The sequence below is a fragment of the Zeugodacus cucurbitae genome, chromosome 4 (genome assembly GCF_028554725.1).
Source record: "Zeugodacus cucurbitae isolate PBARC_wt_2022May chromosome 4, idZeuCucr1.2, whole genome shotgun sequence".
Classification (NCBI taxonomy): domain Eukaryota; kingdom Metazoa; phylum Arthropoda; class Insecta; order Diptera; family Tephritidae; genus Zeugodacus; species Zeugodacus cucurbitae.
Genome location: NC_071669.1, coordinates 11166690 through 11190496, shown reverse-complemented (window position 1 = coordinate 11190496; position 23807 = coordinate 11166690). Strand labels below are relative to the sequence as shown.

Below are 23807 nucleotides of genomic sequence, written 5' to 3'. Positions count from 1 at the left end.
TACTTTTCGTTGTGAAAGCTAAATAAATATCTAAATGTACTTAAACATCGAAATAAGCAGTTTCCAGACCCGAAAACAACAATCGGATATACACGTTTATCGAGCTTGGTCCCATTTCTCAAAGCTACATACCGGTAAGAGATAAAAACATGGTTGTATATACTTCCAAGAACTATACACTCTACAGGATGCGTCCAAATTGTTAAAATTTATGTTTTCTGTCGTTACAACAACAAAGAGAATATCTCATATATTAAATACTCGAGAAGTTGAGGTTTGTGATATACCGATAACCTTCCTTTACCTTATACACTGATTTCTCCATATTTTCACCCCTTTACTCACATGTCTAAAGATAGTTCCCGATCGTTTTTTATTATTTTTTAACGATTCACTAATAAAAGATTAAGATGCATTTATAAAGACATAAAAAAAAATCCACAAATTAAAAATTTACGTTAAGGGCCTCATATTTCCCCCTTAACCCATTGCACGCCAACTATCATAATTCACTGCACTGTCAACTTTAAGCCAATTCGTATTAAAAATGCATATTAAATACCACACTATATGATGGAAGAAATTTTTATGATATTTTTGAATAATTGCCCATGCTATGACTGCGACAAATTCAACGCATAAAAAAAACGGCACTTGAGATCACTTCAAAGTGAGAAAGTCACTAAAAATAGAGAGATGTAGAGAATTTCGCGCAAATACACGTACACAAATAAATAAAAAGTACATAATACACAAAGATATATGTGTATGTATGTAGATAAATTTATGCCAACAGCCAGAGGATCTCAAAAAGGAGAAACGACAAAGAAACGCCTCAAGGAATTACACACTTAATTAATGAGTGTTTTTGATCTTGCTCAGTTATTTTTTCATACAAACGAGTATGCAGGCATATAAAATGGAGCTCAAATATAGTAGATACGTGTATAAATACGAGGAAGTCTGCGGAAGTCAGTGTAAGGCTTCATGAGTACCTTTTCTAAGAATATCAAAAAATGACGTTAAAAGAGTTATTGCATTCGAATATGATACTTGATACAAGAGAGTTGAACTAAAATGTGATGGATGTGGTCTCGAGGGAAATATGCTGCTTGCTGCTTAACGCTGTATTCTCACAAGTTCAAAGACACGAGCTTCCCAAAACCCTTACTGCCATATGGCAAGCTTCCTTTTTTTGAAGAATTAACTAGGAAAAGTCAGTTTTCTATTGACATTTTCCAGATCTTTATAAAAAATTCCGTAAAATATTTCGGAAAAGTGTTCTTAAGAGTACAAATAGCAAAAATATAATCGGGATTACTTCGAACTCTACTCAAGAGTGGTCACGAGATGGTGTTTTTGACCTTCACATTGGCAATCTCAAAGTCCACAGTACGAAATCGGTCCAATATTACATTATTTGTTTATCCATTTTTATAAGTTTTGTCTATAAATTCTAGCTTCATTTAGGAGATCCGTAGCATCATCGTTTCGTAGTTTCACGATGACTTCAACAAATAACTTATTTGCCTTTAAGATTTATGCTTTCTATTCAGCAATCTCAAGACCTTCTTTGCTTTTGATATTATTTTTCTAGCAAAAAATAAGCTCTCGAAATCCAATTGTTTCTATATTAACTGAAATATGAACTTTCCTCGCTTCATTGACTCTCCAACACTATGCAATGACATCGGTTCCAAAATAATTAATATTATTCCATAAAGTCACGGTAAAGAATAGAGTCAGCGTTGTATTTACCGTTACAACTGGGTAAAGTACTCCAAAAAAATCTCACCGACTTCTCAAACTACCCTCGTATAGACTAATTCAATAATTTGCGGCAGAAAACTGCAATAAATATTACAGAAACTCGAAAAAGAACCATCTAAGCGTGCAGTACCACTATAAAGGCAAATAAAGTGAAGTGAGCTGCAGAACTGCTATGTAAAGATTTGGAGCTATAGAGCCGCCACTATAAATGAGGACATTATGAAGTGACAAAAAGCTATTTCTTTGGAATATTTCATGTGATATAGAATTTTTTTTTAATTTTTTATTTGTTCTTGTTGCATTTTTTGAATGCAAAAATCAAGCGGAACTCAACATAGACAGACAGACAGTCAGAGGGCCTGGTAGCACAACAAATTTCCCTACCAAACGAACAGCAGCACCGCCACCCTCCCCGGCGCAAATAAGTACAGCAGCGGATAACACTGTCACTGTCTGTCAGTTTGTCAACCCACGCCACTGCCGCGTTTCCCATATATCACACAAGAGCGACGTTGATAATAATGCGAATATAATCCCATATAGTATATGGCGGCATGTGTGTCAGAGACACTTTATGTACATATGTATGTATGTTGCAACGAGCTAATCTACATTGGGTGGCTGTGAACATCTCGAAATTGTCACACACTCGCAAAAGTGACATTCCAAAACAACGTACACATATGTATTTATAAACAAATAAAAAGAACCAAGAGAAAGTAGGCGAGTAGTGCGAGGCGTTTGGAAGCTGTCAGTGCCCTCTGTGGCAAAGTGGGAATCATCAGCGCACACACAGCAACGCGTAACGAGGCTAAGCAGTGGAGTCATAAGTGTGTGTTTGTGTGCACTACACGTTTGCAACGAGGCGCGACACAATACTTTGCTGCTGTTTTGCATGTGTGCCTAATTATTTCATGATTAACTGAAGTTCAAAGCAAAAGCGAGCAAATTAACCACAAAGGTAAATGCAAACGGTAACAATTGGAGATGTTAGAAGACTCAAAGGGTACATGGTGTGGCAAATTAGTGGAGATCTTAACGTCGGAAATGTTAAAAATGTTTCTTGTGACTTTTGTTCGAGTAGATCGATAGATCTCTGGCCTTTAAGCCTATTCTAAAAACACTTGAAAGCCAATTCAGAATCACCTACATATATCAACGGGTGTTTTTGAGTAAGGCAACTAGGAGCTTTCGAGAGAAAGGTTCAAGGTTCCTTGAATATTGCCAAAGGCGAATACCTTAGACGCTGGATGATGAGTTATACGACGACTTTTACGTGGTTCAGTGAATATGCAGACAGCGACTACGCTAGCCAGGTCATGTTACTCCTGCTTTGAAAGTGTTCAATGCAGTACCCGCTGGTGGAAGCAGAGGAAAAAATACCGCATGAGCGGTGTCCCCGTCAGTAAAGAACTAGAAGAATATATAGTTTGATCTCAGTTTTCCGGCCATAACATAAAACAAAAGTTGAATTCGATCCAAGTCCCGGATCAATAGAAAGAAATGGATGGATCTCAGTTTCCGTCAACATAAAACAATAGTTGAATTCGATCCCAGTCCCCGACCAATATGGATCGATCTCAGTTTCCGACTTACATAAAACAAAAGTTGAATTCGTTCCCAGTCCCCGACCAATATGGATCGATCTCAGTTTCCGACTTACATAAAACAAAAGTTGAATTCGATCCCAGTCCCTGATCAATAGAAAGAAATGGATGGATCTCAGTTTCCGTCAACATAAAACAATAGTTGAATTCGATCCCAGTCCCCGACCAATATGGATCGATCTCAGTTTCCGACTTACATAAAACAAAAGTTGAATTCGTTCCCAGTCCCCGACCAATATGGATCGATCTCAGTTTCCGACTTACATAAAACAAAAGATGAATTCGATCCCAGTCCCTGATCAATAGAAAGAAATGGATGGATCTCAGTTTCCGTCAACATAAAACAAAAGTTGAATTCGATCAAAGTCCCGGATCAATAGAAAAAAATTGATCGATCTCAGTTTCCGTCAACATAAAACAATAGTTGAATTCGATCCTAGTCCCCGACCAATATGGATCGATCTCAGTTTCCGACTTACATAAAACAAAAGCTGAATTCGATTCTAATCCTCGACCTATATCGATAGATCTCAGTTTCCAACTCACGTAAAACATAAGTTGACTAATACCAAAAAAATTTAATTCAATCTCAAAGCCAATGCTTAAGACCTAAATAAAAACAATACTGATCCGAATGGATGGAGAGTCAGTAATATATAAAATGGCATCAAGTCAGAGAGGAAGACCTCTTCGTTGAAAATACTACATGAAGAACAATTCTGTACTTTAATCATAAAGGAAATGATTTACTGTAACTTCAGATATATTCGATATTAGGGTACGTTTTTCTAGACGACAATTGCGAATTGTACAAAAAAGATTATTTCTAAAACTGTTTCGGTTCTTTATATAGTTCGGTATTAGAATCGGCAACCCAGTTTTTGATAGTTAGAAACTAAACATATCGAAAAAAGAATAAAATGTCCAAATGAATCAAAACTCATTCAAAAATTTGACCTAATTATTAAACAAGAATGTTTTATTCAATATGAATCGTTTTTAAGAAACCAAAGAAATGTGGAAAAGACGCTATAATGCTATCAACAAACACATATACTCGTATGAGAAATGAAATACCCACAAATGTGCAATCCGGGTGCATTTAATGATGACAAGGTAATAAAAATCGAACTCGCAACTAGAAACAATGAGTGTACTGTTTACACAATAGCATATTTATGAATACTAAGTAATAAGTATGAAATTGTAAATGAAATTCACAGTATAAATATACTATATACCATACATATATGCAGTAAGAACTGATAACAAGGCACGACCCCAAGCCCTAAATTAGATTGTGAGAAGAATTCTTATTAATGCTATGCATATGATTAAACCGCAAAACTTTGCAGCGACTGATAAGTGTATAAATTACAAAACTGCATAAAAAGAAATATATGAAAATAGTTTTCTAGAAAATCGACGGATGTATGTATGTATGGAAAAGCAAGTACTAAAGCTGACAAATATATATGCCAATAGTTAGTTATTTACGTACATAAGTACATAACTCACTGCTATCGACAGCCACTTAGTACGCGTAATTTTATGCTAACACAAGCAGTTTGTCAACTCACCGTAGGGCACCTTATCGTCTTGGTTGTCATCATCAGCGTCCAGCGATGTCGCCGCTGAGGACGCATCGTCATCGTCGTTCGATTCCTCAGCTGTATTTGCGGTAAACTGCATTACAATATCGTCGGTCGTTTCTACGCTATAGCCGTCAGCAGCCGATAGATCATCGGATGAGTTGCGTGATTTCTTGTTATTTTGACGCTGACGACGGCGATGTTGGCGTTGATGTTGCTCCTGCTGTTGACGACGTACACGTTGTTGTTGTTGACGTGAGTGTTGTTGTTGTGGTATTTTATATTGTTGCTGTTGCTGCTTGTTCAAAACTAATTGTTGCCACAATATTTTCTCTAACGTATCCATGAGCACTGCGTCTGCGTTAGCGTCTGCGTCGGCGCTATTCTGCGGCAAATGACTAAGCGTTTCATGCGCCAATATTGGCAACGCCTGCGCTGCGGTGTATTTATCCACATCAGTCGCTGCAGGCGCGCTGCCAACATAGCTGTTATCGTTGCCATTGGCGTGCACAGCTTGTGCTGACAAGTGTAGCGTTAGCAGCACGATTGCGTTGAGCGTAATGCAAAATTGCAGACAATACATTTGTTGTTGTTGTGTTGTCTTAATTGTTGTTTTATATTTTTGTTTTGGTATTTCCTACACCTGACTTTCGTGATAAGTTATTATGCAGGATATGCTAGTTAGTTCCTGTCTTATTTACGTTTACTTTTCAGCGACTCTGCATTGAGTGTTTTATGGTTACAATACTGCTATCTACTCACTTATAAATTACGCACTTGTGCACTCATTGTATTTATGCATTTATGTCATTAAATATTTATCACCGGAAACGCAGACATTTCCACTAGAACGCGTCTTCAGCGCACTTTATTGCATTTGCTGACGCTTTATATGCGTTGATTTTCGCATTGCTGGCTACTTCATGTCGCACACTATCAGTTGTGCTGTTGAGTATTGGAAAAAAAATTTATATTAAATAAATAAGCATTTATCACAAATATAAAATATGCAAACGTTAACTGGGCGGTTGTTTGTTGCACCATTCTTTATATTACTGCATTATGCCACAAAACACTTCACCAATTTTGTAATTTTTTAATTTTATAAATTCAATAGCACACATTTTCCGCTGCAACGAATTTCAATTGTCACTTCTCGCGCAATTTACTAGCCAGTGTCATCATGTTCGCTGTTGCAATTAATATTCGTTGTTTTTCCCCTTTCTAGTGCTTTACGCATTTTGTTTGTGTGCTTGCTTGCACTCGTTGGCATATTTTATATTTTAATAACATCTAAATTCGTTATGCCCGCAATACAGCATACAAAAACACACATACGAGTGACGTTGAATATGCGTTGTTTGACACTTGCTACAATTCAAAGTATTTGTTGTTATTATTATTAGTTATTTCTGTGCCGGCGGCACACACACACACAAAAGCTGGGCATTTTGAGCACATTTCCCAATTAAATTTTTAATTGAAATTTGTCGCGGCATATTAAACGCTCGCATTCATTTGGATTTATGTGCCGTTTTAACGACGAGTGTACATTTATTTCATCAAGCTAATAAATTTTGTGCGTGTGTGTGTGTGTGTGTGTGTGAACAAAATGCCGGGCATACGATTTAGCATATATGCAATGTATTTATGAGTAAATAGCGATTAATTTCGCTGTGGTGATGAACTCATCTCGCTGAACTATAACTATTGTGTGGATTTAGTTAGGCGCAGCTGTGTGTGTGTGTTATCATCAGGATTATTATTGGAACAAATACGAAATAATTGTACATTTATGTAAACAAAATTGAATAATGCAGTTTATGTGAATTGCAATATGCAATATTACAAATACTACAAGTGAAAAGTTCAAAAAAGTGAAAATTCGTTGAAGTGCGCTGAACTAGTAGCAGGCTGTTGGTGACAATGCCATTTGAAGGTCAACCAGCGCAGCTAGATCAAACAAACTAGATCAAGTAAAGCGTTTACTGTCACTGGCAGTTCTACTATTTCTGAGTCACTCGCAACTTCATAGAATTATCAACAAATTAACGCGGGTGCTTCCATTAATATGTACCCAGCTTACATTTCTTTTTAACTTCCTTTGCATATGCCACCAATAACCTAAAGAACCCCCAGCGCATCCTCCCACAACCAAAAACCATATTAAAGTGATCGCGCAGTTTCGCATCGTCCACTTCTGCTCCAATACGCGACAACATTAATTAGTCCAATTGACCTCCATTTCGAAAGTCAAAATTTGAAATCAACAAATGAACGAAGCACAAACGACACACGGAATGAGTAACGAGTAGTGGGTGAGCGGCGAATACGGATAGACAACACAATAGTAAAAGCACAAAGGCAAAGCAGAAGCATGAAGTACAAGGCACATACAAATAAACAGACAAGCATGCAGCAAAGGTGGAAAACGTATATGAAATGAGGCAGCCGACGACAGCTGCCCAAAAGCAAAGTCATTGAAAAGCGGGGCATTTTAGCTTGTTAAAGAAAGTCAACCACTGACAAACAAATGCCAAAGAAATGTGTATTATGCGCTTTATGTGTGCGAGCGTGCGGCAAGTAGTAATTTCACTTTGTGCGAGCGTTCATACATATGTATGTATGTATGCTAAGCTGTGTTGTATGGTGGGTGGTTGCACAGCGCGTGTTTGTGCTCGTTTGTAGTTTCCGTTTATGACGTGTGGTAAGCGAGATTTGAGCGCACTTAAGGAAGATGCTTTTACCGGCATGTCTAGGCGGACGACGCTTTTATGTTTTATGAAAATGGGGAAAAAATGGGTAAACGCATGCTATTACATTACCTTTTTCCCACAGCACACAGTGCAAAGGAGTGGAGAGTGTCGAACTATACTGATTGTCAACATGCATGCCAACAACAACAAAGCGCACGGAAGCCACCCCCTGCGAGTAGATCAAAGCGAAAATTCCCACACATAAATAAAAATGTCATACTTTGATGTTTCTAAATTGCACTCAGCGGTGAGCGAGTAAGAAAAAAACAAAAAAAAAAAAAAAAAAATACAACAACTACATGCATGCACGAAGGATAACGACGGTAAAAATACTACATGGAGATGCAAATAGCGGCATAGCAACGCTGACAAAGTGTAGCCGTTTTTAGAGGAGACGCGCGCACGTTTGTATAGCACACTTTGAGGCGCGCAAACATGCTGCTATTGTGTCGCACACTCTCAGCAAATAAATATATGTATGTAGAGCTGTACAACAAAGGCACACTTTTAAGGACACCGCGCGCGAGACACAAGCCAAGCGCGTTTCAAAGGATATAAGCAACCGTGCGGTGCACACAACTCGTTGACAGATAAAACAAGCAAAGAAATCCGCTGTGATGTTGCCGACGTCATATGCTACCTGCAGAGGCAGGCAGCAGCCACTAAACATCAACGCCCACCGCGCCAGCACTCGCTTTGGCGCATCATCACACGAATTGGCACAGTTGCCACCCAACCCCAAACAGCTCATTTGCGCTCTTGTTATGCGCTTCCACACTATTACAAAACTATTCGTACACTGTCACTGAATGTACTACGCGGTGGGGATACTTCCGATGTAACGGTAAAAAATGTACGCGTACAAGGTAAAATAGCGCGCACAAAGGTTTTTGTGGCAGAAGAGCGGGCGCTTGTTGGTCTTTGAGAAAGACGTCGGCGGTACAGCGTGTTGGGGTAACGATTACTCGTCAGTGCATTAATTATGTATGTATGTATGTATGAGGTAATAGCAAACAGTCGTGAGGGGACATTACATCAAAGTCCCCATTTATTTTCGCGCGCAAACGTTGACTGCAGTTTACAAGAAAATGGCACAAAAAAAACACTGCAAAATGGACAAACTATCAAAAAGGAGCCGCTGAGATTGCTTTTTTGCTTTTAATATGCGCTAAGTAAACGGCAATTCGTATGGTTGTATGTTTGTATGCATATTCAAATGTACTACCGGAAGTAAGGATGTTCGCTAAACATTTTTTGCAGCAACAACAACTTTACGGAAGTAACAGCACTTTGCAACGGAAATGCCACAGCTTTCTTATTATTCTTTACTCATATCAATTCTTCTTATTACTCATAACAATTACCGTTATTTACTTATTTTGTTTACTTCAATCTTTGTTTTGCTCACTGCTTCACTAGAATTTCCTATGCAACATACACACACTACAATCATTTAAAACTCGCGTACATTTCGTTTCCGTCCGTTTACGCGTTCTCGGCAACCATCTCTTGCGATTGATAAATGCCAAATGATACGGAGCTGAGCAAAAATGTAGCAAAACACTTCTGTAATATATGCTACACTTTTATATTTAATAATAAAAATGCAATGCAACACTGGCATTGTAATCAAAACGAGATGCCACTTTAACGGAAGTTGTGGAACTAATTAAAATTTTTTTAAGAATTAAACAAATAATGAAAACATAGTAAAATTGTTTTACTGTTATTATAATTATAACCAATGTACACTGTTTATTTGCTAATTTTTTAAACAATATTTTTTTTTATTAAATTATATTGTCAACAAATATTTATGTGCTCTTCTTTTATATTATTTTTTTATTTTCAGTTTTTTTATCTTATTGTAAATAGTTAACTAAAATTTCTAAATTATTTTATAACATTTTTTTACAATTCTTCAACTTTACCTACCAAATCCCTCAACTCACATATACAAATCCACTGAATTTCAAATTTCTCTTGTCATTTTGTGCTGTTGCTGCCGGCGCAGACGTTGTCGTCACAATTGTTTTTCACCGTTTTTGACATTTCGCTGTCTAGCCGTCGTCGCCGCTGTCGTCGTTATCGCAGCTGAGTCTTCGTAGGTTGTTCGTCATTGATTTTTTATTTTTTCCAACGCAGTTCCGCAAACGGCAGTGAAAAAATTTTGTGTCTTTCAAATAAAATTCCCTAACATCATAAATTGTTGCAATTAATTGCAAATTTGTGGAAAATTTGCAATTATGGGCGACAATGAGCAAAAGGCGCTGCAATTGATGGCTGAGGCCGAGAAGAAATTAACGCAGCAAAAAGGTTTTCTCGGTTCGCTTTTTGGGTGAGTGTGTGCCAACATAATGTTCCAATTGGAGCAGCAACCTTTAATTGTATTGTATATTAAGTACATTACATATGTGGAAATATTAATAAATAAACAAAGATTTTCTTTGTTCCAGTAAAATTACAAGTGCATTGTACATATATACCATTCTAGGTGTTTATTGCAAAATCTGTCGCAAGATTATCGATTTTTTACACTTCTGTGAAAACAAGTAGTGATGACTAAGCAGTGAAACGTGAAATTTGTATATCATAAATCGTAACTATAAAAGTGCTGCAGTAATGACTTAATTTAAAATTATAATTAAGAAAACGCAATTTCCATGCAGTTGGAAAGTTGAAAGGGGTCACTTTATATGCCTGATGTCATACGCTATAGAAGCAAGTGCTTGGCTGTCGTAATCGTCGTCGTCCATAGCAAATTCGATTTTTCGCAAGTTATCTTGGTACGCAACGCCCCGCCTGTCACCCACTTTGTTGGTGTTTACACTACATTCAGCTCACACTTCATACAAGTTCCTTGTTTTTGTGCGCTAAGTCCTGTGTATACTGAAAATTGTGGCGCAGAAGCAAAGCCTTCACGTCGCAGCACCTTTCACCCTGCAGTTGGTTGGACTCAGCCTATTGGGCTGATGGGTTTAGTTTGTGTGTGTGTATAAATCTGTGCATTTTAAGCCACTTTAATGGAATGTCTACGAACATACAAAGCAATTGTGGTGCTACATAGTTATACAGAGATGTTGTAATACGGTGTGGAATTTAGGGTGGTATGACACCCAACCCTTTATACTGACTTTTAACTTATTTGAAATGCTGGAATTATGGTATGCAGAGCTTTGTTGATTAGCTAGTTAATTAGTACTTCATTATGCATAAACTACACAGAAAATTTGCTTAGTTTAGGGGAACAGTACCAGCAAAAAAGAAAAGTAATATTCATTATGATTAGTCCGAAAAAACATTTGTTTAACAATTGCCCTACTTAAATATGTATTTTCCAAAATATTATAATTATTTTCTTCTTTTAATTTCAAGTGGTTCGAACAAAGTTGAAGATGCCATCGAGTGCTATCAACGCGCCGGCAATATGTTCAAAATGTCCAAAAATTGGGCTAAAGCTGGCGAATGCTTTTGTGAGGTAGCCAATTTGCATTCACGTGCAGCTAGTCGTCATGATGCCGGTGTGGCATATGTTGATGCCTCCAATTGCTACAAGAAGGTAAGTGCATATTGAAAAAGCAAATTAAAATTTTTCTAATTTTTAATTATATTTAAATCAACAGATCGATGTTGAGAGCGCTGTGTCTTGCCTACTAAAGGCAATCGACATCTACACCGATATGGGTCGTTTCACCATGGCAGCAAAGCATCACCAGAGCATTGCTGAAATGTATGAGACCGACCCAGGCACGCTGGTATGTCTAACAATATAATATTACTAAAAACAAATATATTTAAATTTTCTGACTTCAACATAACCTCACAGGCCAAAGCTATACAGCACTATGAACAAGCTGCTGATTACTTTAAGGGCGAAGAATCGGTGAGTTCAGCCAATAAATGTATGTTGAAGGTAGCGCAATATGCCGCACAGCTGGAAGATTACGAAAAGGCCATCAATATATATGAGCAGGTTAGTTGTTGCTTTTGTTTATTAATTTTTTTTTTACATTTTAATATTTATTGTTTTTGCTTGTCGTGTAGGTGGCAGCTTCATCACTGGAGAGTTCACTGCTCAAATATAGCGCTAAAGAGTATTTCTTCCGTGCTGCATTATGTCATCTGAGTGTGGATCTGTTGAATGCTCAACATGCTATTGAAAAATATGCACAGCAATATCCAGCATTCCAGGACTCGCGTGAATTCAAGCTCATTAAGGTGTGTTGAAATATTAGCTTTTAGTTATTACATTGATAATTGTTATAAAGCAACTTTGTTACTGAGGAAAGTAGAAAATTTTCGTATAACTTTCACTGTCATATAACTGTCAAACTATTTTTATACTCTCACAACAAAGTTGCTAAGAGGTATTATAGTTTTGTTCACATAAGGGTTGTTTGTAAGTCATAAAACTAAACGAGTAAGACATATATCAAAATGATTAGAATGATAAGATGAGTTGAAATCCGAATGTCCGTCTGTCTGTCCGTGCAACGGACACTTGAGTAAATATTAAGATTTATTGACGAAACTTGATGCACATCTTGTAAACTACTAAAGTTATAGCAACCAAACTTTCTAGAGTAATTTTTTATGTAGTTCTTTATACAGTCTAAAAATGGAAGAATGTAAAGGTTATGTTCAATTACTAAAAGTGCGTTAACTCCCTAACGAATAATAAGAGAAACACTAAATTTTACAGAAGAAATGACAGAAGGAAGCTGAACTCAGATTTTTTTACAAAATGGAAAATGGGCGTGGCATCGCCTACTTATGGGTCAAAAACCATATCCCAGGAACTATCGACCGATTTTAATGAAATTCTGTACTTTCCTAAAACCCTGATGACACGGATGAAAAATAGGCAAAATCGGTTCACAACCACACCTACTTCCCATATAACTAAATTTTTGAACTCCATCTGATTCGTTCACTTTATAATATAAACATTAGGAACGAATGAAGATATCGGAATACAAATTTACACAAATACTGTATTTGAGGTGTGGCATCACTTGTGGAAAAATTGTCAAAATCGGACTATAACTTTTCAAGACCCCCGAATATCGTACATGAAGAATATATCACCGAAAATATCGGTAAATCTCTCAGATATTTTAATTTAAATCAGAGAGAATCTTGTTCTTCTAATAATGTGCCTCTGTACCAAAAATGATTAAATTCGGGTCATAACTTCCCCTAGCTCTCATATACCTACATATAATTATAGGTTTTTCAAAAATACGGTGGGCTCTGTTCTGCATATATCTGTGAAGTGAGATATCTTAGCAAAATTAAGTGAGCGTATAGTCTTGGATATTGTGTTCCTTTCTGGTGAAAATGAGTTAAATCTGTTCAGTAATTACCTCAGCCCTCAAATACTATATATGATGATTTTCGTTATTCTCGTGGACTTATGCCGTATATACGGGACGAATTGTGTGTTATCTTAATGGAAAGTATATCAATAAATTGTGAGAGTATAAAGATTCGGTTGCACCCGAACTTAGTCTTTCCTTACTTGTTTAGTTATCGTTAGACAATTGTTATAAAGTAACTGTTGAGGAAATTAGATAATTTTGTTAACTGTCAAACTATTTTTTTTTGTTACTTAATTTTTTTTTTATTTTTTATATAAATTTGTTTTTTTATAATTTTTTTAATTTTTTTTTTATCAATTTTTGTTTATTTTTATATTTTTTTTTATAACAATTTTTGTTTATTTTCATTTTTTATACTTTTTTTATAATTTTTTATATTTTATTTATTAATATTTTAAATTAATTTTTTTATATCAATTTCGGTTTATTTTTATTTTTTATTATATTTTTTTATTATTTTTATATTTTTTTTATAATTTTTTAAATTATTTTTTTTTTATTTTTTTATATCAATTTTTGTTTATTTTTATATTATTTTATTATTTTTATATTTTTTTATTATTTTTATATTTTTTTATTATTTTTATATTTTTTTTTTAATTTTTTTTAATATCAGTTTTTGTTTATTTTTATTTTTTTTATATTTTTTTATTATTTTTATAATTTTTTAAATTAATTTTTTTTGAATTTTTTTTTATATATTTTTTAAATATTTTTTTTTATTTGTTTTAATCTGTTTTTTTTTTATTATATACATTTGTTTTTATTTTGTGTTGTAAAAATTTTTTTATATACATTTTATTAACGTTTTGTCTTCCCCATCTTTAGGTGCTCTGCGAACACTTGGAGGAGCAAAACATCGAAGGCTTCACAGAAGCGGTCAAAGATTACGATAGCATTTCACGTCTGGACCAGTGGTACACCACAATATTGCTTAGAATTAAGAAAGCAGCCGATGAGGATCCCGATTTACGATAAATTTATCATTAATATTAATTATATACACAAAAAGGAAAAGAAAAAGAAACAAATAATTATTCCAAATAGTAAACGTATATAAAAAGCAGCATAAAATTTAAACGTAAACTTTTTAAATTCCACATTCACTTGTCCGAATATTCAATAGTTATACATACACACATATATATATACAATTTATTTTTGTAACAAACAACTAAACATAACCCCAGTTAATTAACCAAATATAAAAGAAAAGAATTTTTATTTTATTTTATTGACTTTATTTTATTTTATTGAAACAAAATAATTTTATTTTCTAAAAACAGTTCAACACACTTATTATTTTACAAAACAGTACAATAACAAGAACACTACATACACACACACAACTTACTTAATATAGAGACAGACAAACAGTTACCAATATACAACAGCCAGACAGTTACCAAAATTGCTAATGTTTCGTATTAAAACATAACGTGAAAAATAACCAACATTATTACTATTATTAACAATAATGGCATGGAAGCAATACTAGCTTCTTAATACCAAAAAAAAAAAACAAAAATAAACATATTTTATTTTAAAATTTCATATTGTGTAATGCTAGAAATGTTGTATAGCAGCTACACTAAAAGAATTGCCTTGCGACAATATGTATGTAGTTAGCGGAATATAAAATGTATGGAAATTGAAATTTTTGCATAAACAACAAGAGTGCGCTAAGTGCGGAGATTGCAGAGAAGTGAATATTGAAATTAATGAAAAGCTAAATGGAAAGTGCGCTAAAACAACAACAATAAAATTGATGAAATAATAAATGTGTGAAATATAATTAATTGCTCTTATTAACTATGACTGCTATGTGGCATACAACAAAAACAACAACTTATAGACATGCAACGCTGAGAAAGCAGTGCAGTGAAGTGTAGAAATCTAAACTAATTGGTGAATGCGATGCGACGGTTGAATGTATGGAAATGAGAAACATGCTTGAAATATGCTGTTATGTATAATTAAATTGTGTTTTTTTACTTATATACTATATATATATATACTGTTTTACATTGATATATATATATACTAAAATGAGTTCTTCATTTATATACTATTTTCACATTAAAAAAAATATGTTATATGCACGCACTATTTGTGTTTGTTGTAAAAATATTTTTTATATATTATACTATTGTGGTTTTTACTAATTTGTTATTATATTACAGTTACTTGTTGTTTGTTGTTTTTCTTATTAACTTTTGTATTGACTAATTTTCATATTATTTTCAAATATACTTTTTGCTCAAGGCTAACAACTTTCAAAATATATATATACATAAATATATATGTGTTGCCAAATTAATATATATATATATAGAGAGTTATATGCATATATATGTACTATACTCGTGGTAGCGGTTCATGTTACATGTTTCAAATGTTAATTCAAAGTTATAAAGCGTTAATTGCAAAAATTTGAAAAAAAAAGTTAAAGCTGTAACTTTTTGTATCAAATTATGAAAGATTCAATAAAATATTTATGTATATGTATACTAACAACAACAACAACAAAGAAAAAAACGTATATGTACCACATATTTAATGGATTTATTTAGTTAAAATGCAATTTATATATTCTACAACTTGGTAAATGGATTTATTTAGTTCAAATATAAATGTGTTATAAAAGCAAAATATAACAACAACAACAACAACAACAAATAAAGCAACACAATAACTGTGTGTTAGAGGATTGGTAGATGATTGATGATTGATAAGCAGAAAAGTGAGCAGATTATAAGCGTAGTGAAGCGGGGAGAAAGTGAAGTTAAAATAAATATGAAGCAGATAACCATAACTGTAATGGTTTATTAAAAAAAAAAAATATATATATATAAATACATATTAATTAATATTTATGTATGTATTAAAAAAAATATTTATAAGCAAACTTGGTAAGCTGGCCAATAATTAGTTAAGCTGAATACACTGATTCTTAAAAAAAAAAAAAAGAAAATATATATATAAACTGCACCAAAAACTTAGTTTAGTAAAAAACTATATGTTTATTAAAAAAAAAATTGACGAAACATATTTTACTTATAAGCGCCAAATAATTATAAATAATTGCAACAAAATGCATGCTATTTAAAAGTAATTACAAAAAAAACTTAACTAGAAATATTTAACGCATTGACTAACTAAAAACAACGCGCATAAAAGCATATTTATTAAAAAAAAAAATACATTTTTGGGGAGTAAACTTTGACGTATTAAAAACTAATTATTTTATGTTTTATCACAACAAACATTAACAATGTGTAATTGTTTGTTGATTTCTTTGAAAAAAAAAATAAAAAAACGTTTACTATAATCATTATTAAATACCAAACAAAAACAACAACAACATAATCAACATTTTACTTTATGCTTGAATTACATATTTATGCCAAAACATATTACCCTAACCTAAAACAAATTACTTTAAACTTAACTAACAACATTTATGCATATATATATAAACAAATATATATGCTGAAATTACTAAAAAAAAAACTAAAACAAGCATTAAATTGCAACAAGAAAACAACAACTGACAACAACAACGTCAAATTCAATTGTTGAAAAGCCAAAAAAACACAATAAATGTTACATTAAAATCATTTGTAGTGAATTAGTAGCGAAAAAAAAGTAAAATCTTTATTAGTAAATACTAACAAAATATATATAAAATATAATAACAACAAAAAAACAAAAATATGAAAGATTTAATGCCGAGAAGATGTAATGATTTATTGTTCTTATATTTAATAACACATAAGAGATGTTTAAAAGCATGCATTCAAGTAAACAAAAACAGAAAACACACAAATAAGTATTTATTGTAATTACAAAATAAAAACAAAAACAAATCGAAGAAATGTAGGAAAACGTTGAAGAAATACCGAGATTTGTAAAATCACATTGCCACATTAGTGAAGCAGGAGAGTATAGAAATGAGCGGATTGGTCAGCGTAATGCATGTCAGCTAAAAAAAGAAGTAAAATATGCCAGGAGTTTGCAAAAGAGGCACAGCAGTTAATAAGAGCAATTTTGAAACAGAAAAATATTGAAATAAAAAAACCAAAAATACAATTAAAGCATGCAACAAGTAAAGAAGAAAGAGAGCCTAAAATGATTGACGAAAAAATAATTAAAAGCTGGTCAAAACTATGCAAAATAAAATAAAAAAATAATTGACGAAAGAATATGTCAAAAACCTAAAGAATACAACATAAAAAATTGTAATAACATACGAACAAAGACATTAACCAGCCAAGACAATACTAAAACTTGTAAAAGGCAATTTTAAGCAAGGAAATATGTGATTTAAAACATTTCAAGTTTCAAAACTTTTCGAAAATACGCAAAAACACGTAATGTAACACTAGTAATGGTTAAAAAATGTCGGAAAAGCATACAAAAAGGTTATATGGAAAATGAAAATTTTCAAAACTTTTCGAAAATACGCAAAAATACCGAATATGTAACTAGTAATTGCTAAATATTTTCGTTCAAAAATGCTGTATGGAAAATGCAAATTTTTGGCAACGAAATATGCGAGATAGATTTTCAAAACTTTTCGAAAATACGCAAAAACACTTAATGTGACACTAGTAATGGTTAAAAAATGTCGAAAATGCGTTTGGAAATGTTATATGAAAAATGCAAATTTGTAGCGATGAGATATGCGAGATAGATTTTCAAAACTTTTCAAAAAATACGCAAAAACACAAAAATATGACATTTTTAAAGGCTAAAAATTGTCGAAAAAGTATTAAAAAATGCTATGTACTTGCAAAAAATATACTAGAAGCATTCAAAGTGATTAAAAAGTATTTAAAATCGTTTAAAACAATATAAGTTGTTTTTCAAAAACGCTCAAGTTGTTTTCAAAAGCCAAATAAGTATTTGAAAACTCAAACTTGGCGCACAAAACTGCTTGAAAACGTTGAAAAACTAAAAAATAACAAAAAATAATTGGTTTTGAAAAAAATATTTACGCTGTTTTACTTAAAACAGTGACAATTGCTTCAAAACCGTTTCAAATGATTTTAAATACTTTTTGAAAACATGAAAAAAAAACTAAAAATGTTACTAGTATTGTAAAAATCGTAATATGGCGTTTAAAATGTCTCAAAACAGTTCATAATTTTCGAAAAACTAAAAAGCAACTCAGCCACAATGATTTCATAACAATTAACAACTAAAAAATCTTTTTGAATGCGTTTGAAACATGTCAAAAATCTTTCAAAACTTTTCAAAAACCAAAATTTGTGTAATTCAATGAAGCAAATTGTATTTGCAACTGTGTATTTGAAACAAAAATTTGACTCAGCTGCACTTGAGCTACACGAAAACGCATTCGAAACTCAATGCATATATGCAAAAATGTCAAAAGCGCAACAAAAACGGACAGTTTATTAAATGCTTTGTAAACGGCTTATAAAAAATACATAATATAAAAACAAATTACATAACCGCACATTTTCAAAAACACATTATAAAACACGCACTCTTATGTACCATAGCTAAAATTTCACTTATGCACAGAAGCACTCTGTAGCCACTGACGATTTTTTGAAATACAACAACAACAATGCAAATATTGTGCGAAAGTAGTCTAAGATCTAGATTTTAGACTAGATCTAGAACTTAGACTTGTTTTGTGCTGTGCTGTTTATTGGAAAGTGTGAATTGCATTGACTGCAACAGCAAAAAATATACTAAAAATACAACCCTGCATTTTTTCATATTACAATACAATAACAACTCGAAAAACACTGCAGCTAAAGGGCAATTGTTGCAAATATATGTACAAACACTATACAATTTTCAAATTCTATAATTCTCTGCAACTTTCAAAACTAAACTTTGAATCATTAAAAAAACGTGCAACGCACATTACGAAAACAAAAACAAAAAGCAAAATATATATATATGTATTAATTCAATTTAAATATAGAAATTTGTCAAATTAAGTAGTAGAAACTTGCACCAAAGCGCAGCAACAACACATACAACAAAAATGCAAAAATACAAAAACAATAATAATAATAACAACAACTGCATCACACACAACGACACATACAATTTCAATTTCATTGCTTCATAAAAATTCAGTAATTTTCAAAACTTAAAAAATTTGTGTGTGCGTAATTCGTTGGAAATCAAATAGTTGCAACATTGAACACTACACTGACCACTAAAAAAAATCAGGAAGTATTAAATGGTAATTTAAAAAAAAAAATAACAAAAACCAAAACAGTAGCGCAACAAAATTTAGTAAAATTGAAGTGAAAAAAAACACGAAAATCTTTATGTCACCGCCGTTGAATTGTATAAGTATATTAAAAAAAAACAACAAAAAAACAAATAATAAATAATAAATAATACTTAATTAATTAATATGTATTAATGATTAATGTATGGCATTTAAATTGGTGGTGTTCAGATCGAATGAGTCCAGTCAAACGTCACGTTAAGTGAAACGATACGAAAATTGCACGGCAAAGTATTTTCCTTTTGAGAATTGTATGAATTGTAATGTTGAAATAAACAACCATAAAAAACCAAAAAAAAGACAAAAAACAAAACTAAAAAGAAATTGAAAATAAAATGTTGAAGAATTTGCAGTTTAAGCAATGTCGATGTAACTGTTGTATAAGAACAAAAACAACAACAACATAAAAACAGCGTTAAGAAGCGTTAATGGGTTGGCATTTTGTCGCCGCCCGATAATTATAAATTTGCTTTGAGGGTCACAAATATCGAAATTTCCATCTCAACTACTATTAATTGTTGATTAGTAAAAAACAAAAAACAAAAAAATATAATGTAATGTTTAAGTGAAAGAAAAAAAATAAAAGCAACAAATGCATTAAATTAAATTAAATTAATATAGCAAAAGAGTTGAAGTGAAATAAATTAAATTTAAAATGCAAAAATGCAAAGAAACAAAAAAAATCAAATGTAATAAAATAAATCTCAATTAAATACTTAATTGTTAAGCAAACAACTAATGAAAAAAAAACCAAATACAACAATTTTACTATAATTCAAACACTAATGCTCTAAAGAAAACAAAAAATAATATCAAATTAACTTAAATTTAACTTTCACTCATCTTAAAACACCACTACACGCATATAAACACTGTAGACAATTGCCCTTCAAATGACAAAAAATTAAAAAATAATGTCAACAAGCCGTTTATGAGCATTTTAAATTACAACAACAAATATGTTATACGCTGCCAACTAAACAAAAGTGACGAAAAATTAGATATCAAATGACATGCATACATAGCAACTGCAATGATTTGAAATAAATAAAACAGACAAATTGGCAAAAAGTAACTTAAAAAATTACATGCGATAAAAATTAAAAAAAAAATATTGCATGCAATAAAAATTGATAAAAAGATTGCAAGCAAAAATTTTATCCAATAAAAATTAAAATTTAAAAAAATTGGAAGCGAAAAAAATTTATTTTAAATAACAAAAAATAAATCGCAAGCAACAAAAAAATTGCATGCAATAAAAAGAGCAAAACAAAATTGCAAGCAATAGAATTAAAAACAATGCAAGCAAAACAAATTTATTTTAAATAAAAAAAAAAATAAATCGCAAGCAACAAAAAAATTGCAAGCAAACATTTTATGCAATAAAAATTAAAATAAAAAAAATGCATGCAATATGAAGTTGAAAAAAAATTGCATGCAATATGAAGTTGAAAAAAATGACATGCCAGCAAATCGCAGAAAATCTCAGCATGTGCGCATTGAAAGCCATTACCAACCTACAAGCGTGTATATAAGCAAAGCAAAGCAATAGCGCGTACATATATATATATACATATATGTTATATACTTAAGTACATTACAAGTATTAAGTAGCGTTAATTATGCAAAAATTTCAATTTCCCAAAAAAACAAACGTTTAATTGCGTTTACACAATATGAAAAGTTAATAAACAAAAAAACACAAAACAAAACAAAATGGAAAATTGTTTTAATTTCATTGCATGACAATGAGTGCGCTTGGGAAGCGTTCAACTTGGCATTATGTAGGAACTTGAGAAGGCAGAGAGGCGTGTAATTGTGGGAGTAACGGTACTCACTTAAAATTTGATGATTTCAAAGTGTTTCAGATTTTTTTTCGTTATTGTTCTCAAAGGAAGTATCAAATTACATGAGCTTGATAACGGTTATAGTGGATCGTCGTACATTTTTTTTCGATAACGAACCTCCATGTTTAGCCTCATTCGTCGTACGGACCTAATGGAAGAACTATCGCTATTATTCACTTATCCGATCAAGTAGAAATCTATATTTTTGGTCAATCAAATACACCTCTTTATCAGCCGAGTTTACTGAGTTTTAAAACTACGACTAGAAGTTATCTTTTATCAATTAGCTGTTATTCATTTGAGATTGATCAAGTTGTTTGTAAGATATAGATTTTAATATAAAAGTAGGCGTCCATAGTCCGAAACGGCAACTTCACAATATCACTCTCGTAGAAGCCCCCATCCTTATTTGCGAAGAACTCGGACAGCCACTTTTCACAAGCCACTTTTGAGTTTAACTTTACACCACCAAGGGCGTTCGCCTTGGACAGGAACAGGTGGTAATAACTTGGCGCTATGTCCGGGCTATATGGTGAATGCGATAAAACCTCCCATCCGAGCTCCCGCAGCTTCTGACGAGTCATCAACGATGTGTGAGGTCTGGTGTTGTCCTGGTGGAACACTACACACTTCCTGTTGGCCAATTCTGAACGCTTCTGGTCGATCGCCTGCTTCAAGCGGTCCAATTGTTCGCAGTAGATGGTAGAATTAAGCACCTGGTCATATGGGAGCAGCTCATAGTGGATTATTCCCTTCCAATCGCACAAAACACACAGCAAAACCTTCCTGGCCGTCAATCTCGGCTTGGCCACTGTTTGGAACGATTCACAGACCTTCGACCACGACCGTTTTCGCTTGATATTTTCGTATGCGATCCATTTTTCGTCGCCAGTCATCATCCACTTCAAAAATGGGTCGAGTTCGTTCCGATTCAGCAGCATATCGCAGGCGTTGATTCGGTCCAGAATGTTTTTTAGCGTCTGATCATGCGGCACCCAAACATCAAGTTTTTTGTGTATCCAGCCTTCTGCAGATGGTTTAAAATGGTTTGGTGACTAACTAAACAGAAGTAAGGGAATAATTCGAATAACTTATAAAAAGACAACGAATGCATAATCGGAAAACTAAGCTTCCAAAGTGGACTTGGCGACAATATGAAAAATAACGTCAGAGGTGCTGGAGTAAAAAAGTTTAAACAAAGCTTAGTCTCAGTTAAATTCTTGAAGCTTAGTAAGCTCTGAATAAAATATTAAAAAGCTCTAAACTCGATTTACTAGTCATAATTTAAGGGCTTAACAGATTTATCAGACTTTCTTCAATCCCATTTTGGTATAACTCGAGCAATATTAAAGGTTATCAATGACTACTATCACTACTATCGATATCATTGGAAACAACACCCGCGCCGTTAGTTCTGCTTTTTCCCGCCTAGATAAGGAAGCAAAGCGTATGGGTCTGGAGGTGAACGAGGACAAGACGAAATATCTCTTGTCATCAAACAAACAGTTAGCGCAATCGCGTCTTGGCTCTTACGTCACTATTGGCAGTCATAACTTTGAAGTTGTAGATAATTTCGTATATCTGGGAACCAGCATCAACAACACGAACAATGGTGCAGAAGCGTGGACGGTGTCAACATCCAATCAGACGGCACTAGGAATTTTCGAGAGAAAGGTTTTGGGGAAGATTTATGGTCCCTTAAACATTGGCAACGGCGAATACCGCAGACGATGGAATGATGAGCTGTATGTGTTATTCGACGGCATAGACATAGTCCAGCGAATAAAAAGACAGCGGCTACGCTGGCTGGGTCATGTTGTTCGAATGGACGAAAGTGTTCCAGCTCTGAAAGTTTTCGATGCAGTACCCGCTGGTGGAAGCCGAGGAAGAGGGAGACCTCCACTCCGATGGATGGACCAGGTGGATAAGGACCTGTCTTTACTTGGTATAACCAATTGGCGGCAAACTGCCAAAAGTAGAGACTCGGCTATAACCGCGTAAGCGGTGTCTACGCCAGTCAAGAAGAAGAATGACTACCCTTGTTGATCAAAACACTATCACTTTATTTTCATATATGTAAATGTATTGTATCAATTGAACTTTAAGCTATATCAAATGATGTGAGAGACATAACTAGTACAGCCGCTCAACCGCAAACAAATCACAACAACTTGTTATTCTACGGCAAGTGCGCGATATTAAATGAGTCCACAAATGGGAATTCCCTTGATAAATCAGCAATTTGTAATCTGTCAACTGAAATCATCACAGTTGTAAAAGTGAAATTGAACAGTTCTAACCGGTTTGTTGATGCCTTCCTCATACTTATTTCATGAGAGGGCCGTTGGATAAGTCATACATATTTTACTGAAGAAAGTTAGAATTTAAGCTAGGATTAATTGTCAACATTTTTTCAAGTGAAATATTCGTTCTTCTAGGAATCACTTCATTTAGCGGACATTTCTTAAAACCTCAATATTTCAATTGAAAAATCATAATCGTTTGCTCAAGATCATGTGCTTATCTTTAAAAATTCAGTGGTTTATCAAACTGCTCTCGTAATAAAACATGTTT

The 23807-nt window shown here is 33.1% G+C and overlaps 2 protein-coding genes across 6 annotated transcripts in view; one reads left to right on the top strand and one right to left on the bottom strand.

The window, feature by feature from the left end:
- Reck_0 (reversion-inducing cysteine-rich protein with Kazal motifs) overlaps nucleotides 1-9265 on the bottom strand; it is a 56580-nt gene extending 47315 nt beyond the window's left edge. The window contains exons 1-2 of one of the 4 annotated variants that reach the window (XM_011180236.3): nucleotides 9113-9265; nucleotides 4958-5914 (exon numbers count right to left, since the gene is read on the bottom strand). In XM_011180236.3, coding sequence (XP_011178538.2) covers nucleotides 4958-5552 — 595 coding nt within the window. In that variant the 5' untranslated portion in view covers nucleotides 5553-5914; nucleotides 9113-9265. The other 3 variants (XM_011180219.3, XM_011180228.3, XM_054229984.1) reach the window with 3 other exon arrangements.
- A 500-nt stretch (nucleotides 9266-9765) lies between these two features.
- On the top strand, nucleotides 9766-19685 carry Snap (alpha-soluble NSF attachment protein). 2 transcript variants are annotated; one of them, XM_011180206.3, is made up of 6 exons: nucleotides 9766-10063; nucleotides 11101-11284; nucleotides 11349-11480; nucleotides 11552-11698; nucleotides 11770-11943; nucleotides 13935-19685. In XM_011180206.3, the coding sequence occupies exons 1-6, from the start codon at nucleotides 9972-9974 to the stop codon at nucleotides 14082-14084; spliced, it is 879 nt and encodes a 292-aa protein (XP_011178508.1). In that variant the 5' UTR covers nucleotides 9766-9971; the 3' UTR covers nucleotides 14085-19685. The 2 variants fall into 2 exon arrangements, with proteins under 2 accessions (XP_011178508.1, XP_054085961.1); XM_054229986.1 differs by lacking the exon at nucleotides 9766-10063 and adding an exon at nucleotides 10861-10889.
- Nucleotides 19686-23807: the final 4122 nt, after the last annotated feature.

Coding starts and splice junctions, on each gene's coding strand:
- Snap (XM_011180206.3), top strand. CDS start 9,972: ATGGGCGACAATGAGCAAAAGGCGCTGCAATTGATGGCTGAGGCCGAG. Junction 10,064..11,100: donor TTTCTCGGTTCGCTTTTTGG/GTGAGTGTGTGC, acceptor TTTAATTTCAAG/TGGTTCGAACAAAGTTGAAG. Junction 11,481..11,551: donor AGACCGACCCAGGCACGCTG/GTATGTCTAACA, acceptor ATAACCTCACAG/GCCAAAGCTATACAGCACTA.